This window comes from Monoraphidium neglectum, assembly GCF_000611645.1.
Source record: "Monoraphidium neglectum strain SAG 48.87 unplaced genomic scaffold scaffold03999, whole genome shotgun sequence".
NCBI classification, from domain to species: Eukaryota; Viridiplantae; Chlorophyta; class Chlorophyceae; order Sphaeropleales; family Selenastraceae; genus Monoraphidium; species Monoraphidium neglectum.
Genome location: NW_014009630.1, coordinates 1 through 4409, shown reverse-complemented (window position 1 = coordinate 4409; position 4409 = coordinate 1). Strand labels below are relative to the sequence as shown.

At 59.9% G+C, this 4409-nt stretch overlaps 1 protein-coding gene across 1 annotated transcript; it reads right to left on the bottom strand.

Annotated features, from left to right (window-relative positions):
* Nucleotides 1–361: 361 nt before the first annotated feature.
* MNEG_13715 (putative Protein fat-free like protein) lies at nucleotides 362–1612 on the bottom strand (the record flags this gene model as incomplete). Its single annotated transcript, XM_014037812.1, has 3 exons — nucleotides 362–516; nucleotides 746–817; nucleotides 1213–1612. 3 exons carry the CDS (start codon nucleotides 1610–1612, stop codon nucleotides 362–364), a joined length of 627 nt encoding a protein of 208 aa, XP_013893266.1.
* Nucleotides 1613–4409: the final 2797 nt, after the last annotated feature.

Below are 4409 nucleotides of genomic sequence, written 5' to 3'. Positions count from 1 at the left end.
CGTCCCCCCGCCGCTCCGCCAGCCGCCGCTTCAGCACCGCCCCGACGTCGCGCGCCGCGGCCTCGGCCTCCGCGACCACGCCCCTGAACGCGCCGCGGTGGCCGTACTTTGTCAGCAGCGGCTGCGCGTCCGCGTAAAACTCGACAGCGCTGTCCAGGGCGTCCTCCTCCAGCGCGGCCCGCATGCGGCGCGGCAGGTCAAACACCGCCTGGCGCGCGGGGCCGCGGCGGAAGGGTGTAATTGCGTTGGTCGTGGTGGCCGCAAATGAGCCACGCAGGAATAGACGAGGAGGGGTGCGGTAGCCAGGAAAATGAGCACCATGAGGAGCAATTACTCAGGCTGCCTCCCAGGTGCGAAGAGATTAAGGGCTCAAGAAATACGAGCTACCAGGGCGCTGCGGGGCCCTGCTCGCCTGCAGCTTGGTGAGCAGGTCGCCGACGCGCCGCAGCTCCTCGCAGTGCTGCCGCCGCCGCTGCAGCTTGGCGTTGACGGACGCGCTCTTGTCCGCCACGTCATCTGCGGGAGCACACGCCAGCCAGCGGCGGCGGCGGCGAGAACACAGCCAAGGGCGGGATTCGGGATGAGAACAGGTCTTCTGAAGCTGCCAGCCTTGACCCATTTGCTGGACAGCTGCGACCCGCTGCCTCGAGCCCCCGTCCGCAACCGCTCGGGGCGCCTGCCGTGTTGGCCCACCTCTCCCTTTTCCTCTCGAACCCGGCCCCTCAACCTCCCGCCCTCCACCCACCCATGATGCCCTTGAGTTTGTCCATGTCCCCCTCCATGCCGTCAACGTTGGACTTCATCACCTTGATCGTGTCTGGCCGCGGTATCGGAGCAACGGTGCGTTGCAGGAGTGTCAGCGACAGACATGGTGGGCTTTTTCTGCTCCCTGGGTACACAGTGAGGCCCGCTGCCGGCCCTGGCTTTGCAGGAGCCAGCTGCCCTAGGCTTCAAACAGCTCCAGGCATTTGAAACCCAAGTGCCCGCATGTGTGCGCGCGTGCGCATACACACACACACACACGCGCACACACATACATACACACACATACATACACACGCATGCACACACACACACATATACACAAGCGGGCCTGCGTGTGCATGCGCGTGCCGCATGCTCATGCACGCACGTGCACACAAACGCATGCACACCCTCACACTCACACGCACATGCGCGTGCGCAAAACGAGTCGCACACACCACCGCTCACCCGTGGCGGCTATGAACTTGTTGTAGTTCTCATACACCAGCTGCTGCATGTCGGAGTCCAGGTTTTTGATCTCGCGCGCCATGCCGCGGTGCTCCGTCAGCAGGCGGTCCAGAGAGAGCCCGCGCAGCATCTGCTGCAGGTGGTAATCTGCGTTGAAGGCCGGGCTGTCCATGCTTATGGCCAGGCCGCCGCCGACCCGCGCCTGCGGGGCGCGCGGCGGCGCCGTCGCCGTTGCGCCGCTGCTGCCGCTGCCGGTGCCGGGGGAGCCGGCCGCATGCGCCGCGCGAGGGCTGACGCCAGCGCCGCCGGGCGTGCCGGGCTGGGACGCGTCGCCATAGTAGCTGGAAAGAAGGTTCTTGATGCGCGCAGTGCGCTTGGCATAGTCATCAGTCTCCGCCATTGTGCCGACGCTGCCCGTGCGATCGGTTGCAGCAGCAGCAGCACGCACGGTGCGCCCGCGCCCGCGGCCTCGATCGGGCCGGGCAAGTCGGCTAGTAGCAGTAGGGATCGATATTAATTTGCTACACGTCTGCCGCTCCTGCTACTGCCCGCGCTGTCGATGCATATAGTCAAGCACGCCCGTCTACAATAGGACACCGGCGAGCACACACGCATACTCCATGGTTGGTAACTGGTGATTGCAGCGTGTAGCGGCAGTCCACTTGATAAGCGTGCGATGCTCATACAATCAACCTGACTGAGATCATCCCAGCACCAGCCCAGCACATCCCAGCACTACCGTATGAGCCTATGGAGCTGGCTGGTAGTGGCACACGGTGTGGCTAAGAAGATCTCCAATATAATTCTGTTGTTTTTTAAGTTGCCGTCAAGGCCTGGGCCGGTGGGTGCAGCACAGCCTGTGCAGCCCGGGTTAACGGAGTGCTTGATTATCATATTACCGCCTGGAGCACGGCCTGCGTGGCGAGTTCCCTTACACCCTGGCCTCCCGGTGAGAGCCTTTGCAATACATATTGCGGAGAGGGTAGCAACACATCACCGGCATTAATACCAGCTATTCCTGTGGCCTGCCCCATTTGCATGCAGCCAGGATCACATGAGCGCCTTAGTGTGTCGGCTCCGTGCCATCCTAATCCCTTCTCCTGTGAACTGCAGGCCATGCCTGAAAGTAACTCCAGGAAAATTTGCTTGAAACAACATGAATCTGACGGCATGAGCAGATTATGACCTGTCCTTCCAGCTGCCAGCTGCCGAACTCGTAGATAGTGGAGCCACGGCGCACCGTATGCCGCAGAATGCTGGCGCCGATAGATGGGGCCAATTGCGTGTGCAGCCCTGCAATCCTCAAACGCGGTGGCACGCCTTGCTACACGAGTTGCTGTAGAGAGCGCGAGTCAGTTCAGAAGTGCTGCGCCGTTGGCTGTTGGTGCTGCGCAGTTGGCAGCACCTGTGCGGCTGTGCCCAAGCCAGCCATGTGATGCTCGCGGGTTGCTCTCAAGGAGGAATGACAGCTGATAATTAGCGAGGGGGGTATTAGGGGGTATGAGTTAGATCATGCGGAATCCCTCGCTCTTTCATCCTCCATCTGCCACATCGACATCCGGCATCCCCCCCCCATACGCAGCAGAACGCCGACCACAATAACCAAGTTTGGGGCAATCAAGAGGTGCTGTGGGGGCTTGTATTTGTTGCTTCTGCTTTGATTTTCAGATACGGGCGCTTCACCTGCGAGTGTGAGTTTGTTCAGGGCGTCCGTGCCTCAATACACACCAACAGTGCCCAAACAACTCTGAATCTGCAGAGAGCAGAAAAGCGCACAGCAAACCAAGCAGACAGAGTGTCACTGTTACTTGGCAGAAAGGATGGCTGGCTGCTTGTACTTGTGTACTTGAGAGCCAGCTAAAATCATGTGTGAGTCACTTTCGTTGCGTTCCTGCGGCCACCTACCCATGCCTGCATGCTAAAGTCAGCGGCAAGCCGCACCTCCTTGCCCACCTGCGCAGCAGCCTCTGCAGCGTCCAGGACAGCATGTGTGGGAAAGGCATTTGTCGCGTCCTATTAGGCCAGCAGACTGGAGCAGCGCCTAGCTGCCGCGGGTGTCCTGGCTGGCGCAGCTTGTGTATATATGCATGGGGTTGCCATTTGTGAAGGTGTAGTGATGAGCGCCGCAGGCGCCATTGGGTGCAAAGCGGCTCAAGCGATCCACAAGTTTGGACAGGAAAAGAAAATTTGCAACAGCAGTGCCGCAGTGCTGTTGCGACTACCTCCACGCACAGCCACCTCCACGCACGGCAGCAAAGCAAGCAACATTTTAATCCTTGTCAGCCATATGTCCTTTGTGCCGCTTATAATCTGTGTGCTAGGGCGTCAGAGCATCGTCAAGCGGTTCGGATTGGTCAGGCAGGCATCCAGCCGCACCTCGTGCCCTTCCCGCCCTTTGCATGAGCGTGGTGGCTGTCCGCTCTCTGCACCAACATGCCTGCCGTGAGCGGTGTGGTGGTGCCAGCCCACAAAACCTGCCATGAGTGTTAGCCCACCAACCCTGCCGCACAGCCTCGCCACACAGGCCACCACGATGGTAGACGCGTAGCCTTTGCCGTCTCGCTGCGCACGTCTGCAGGGAACCCCGGGTGCTGCACATCGCTCGCAATCAAGTCAAAAAAGAGCGGTCGAGTTTAGTTTACGAGCACACTGCGTTGCTCAAATCGTGGAACTGAGCATGTCCGGGTTGATAAATTTATGAAGAGCGGTTCCTTTCATCGCAGGTGGCTCATGGCGGATGCAACCGTGGCGGAGAGGTTTCAGCCGTCAAGTACGTATCAAGGCGTCTGTGGTTCGAGCCCTGGTGGAGCTGGTGGCGTGGCTTTCTCTCCGTGTGCCGCAGAACACGGGAAAACCACCTCTGGTGTACCCAACTTGCTTCGGCGGGTTGGTGACGTGGGGGCCCAACCCCCGGCGCTGCCGGAACAAGGGTTGGGGAACAGGTTGACGACCTGAAATAAGGCCCAAGGCTTGGCTGCGCGCCTCGCCCGTGGCTTCTTTTGTTGTTTTATTTTTTCATGAAATAGTGCCGCCTCTCCAATCGCGTGCTTACAACGCATCTTAGGCTTTCGGCGGCTTGCGCAACGTCAAGTCGGCGCCACATTGAAGCTTCACCCTGCACGGCAGTGGGCATGTATGCATTGGTGTCCACTGGTGGGAGCCTTACACATTGGTTGCTGGTTTGATGATGATGATGA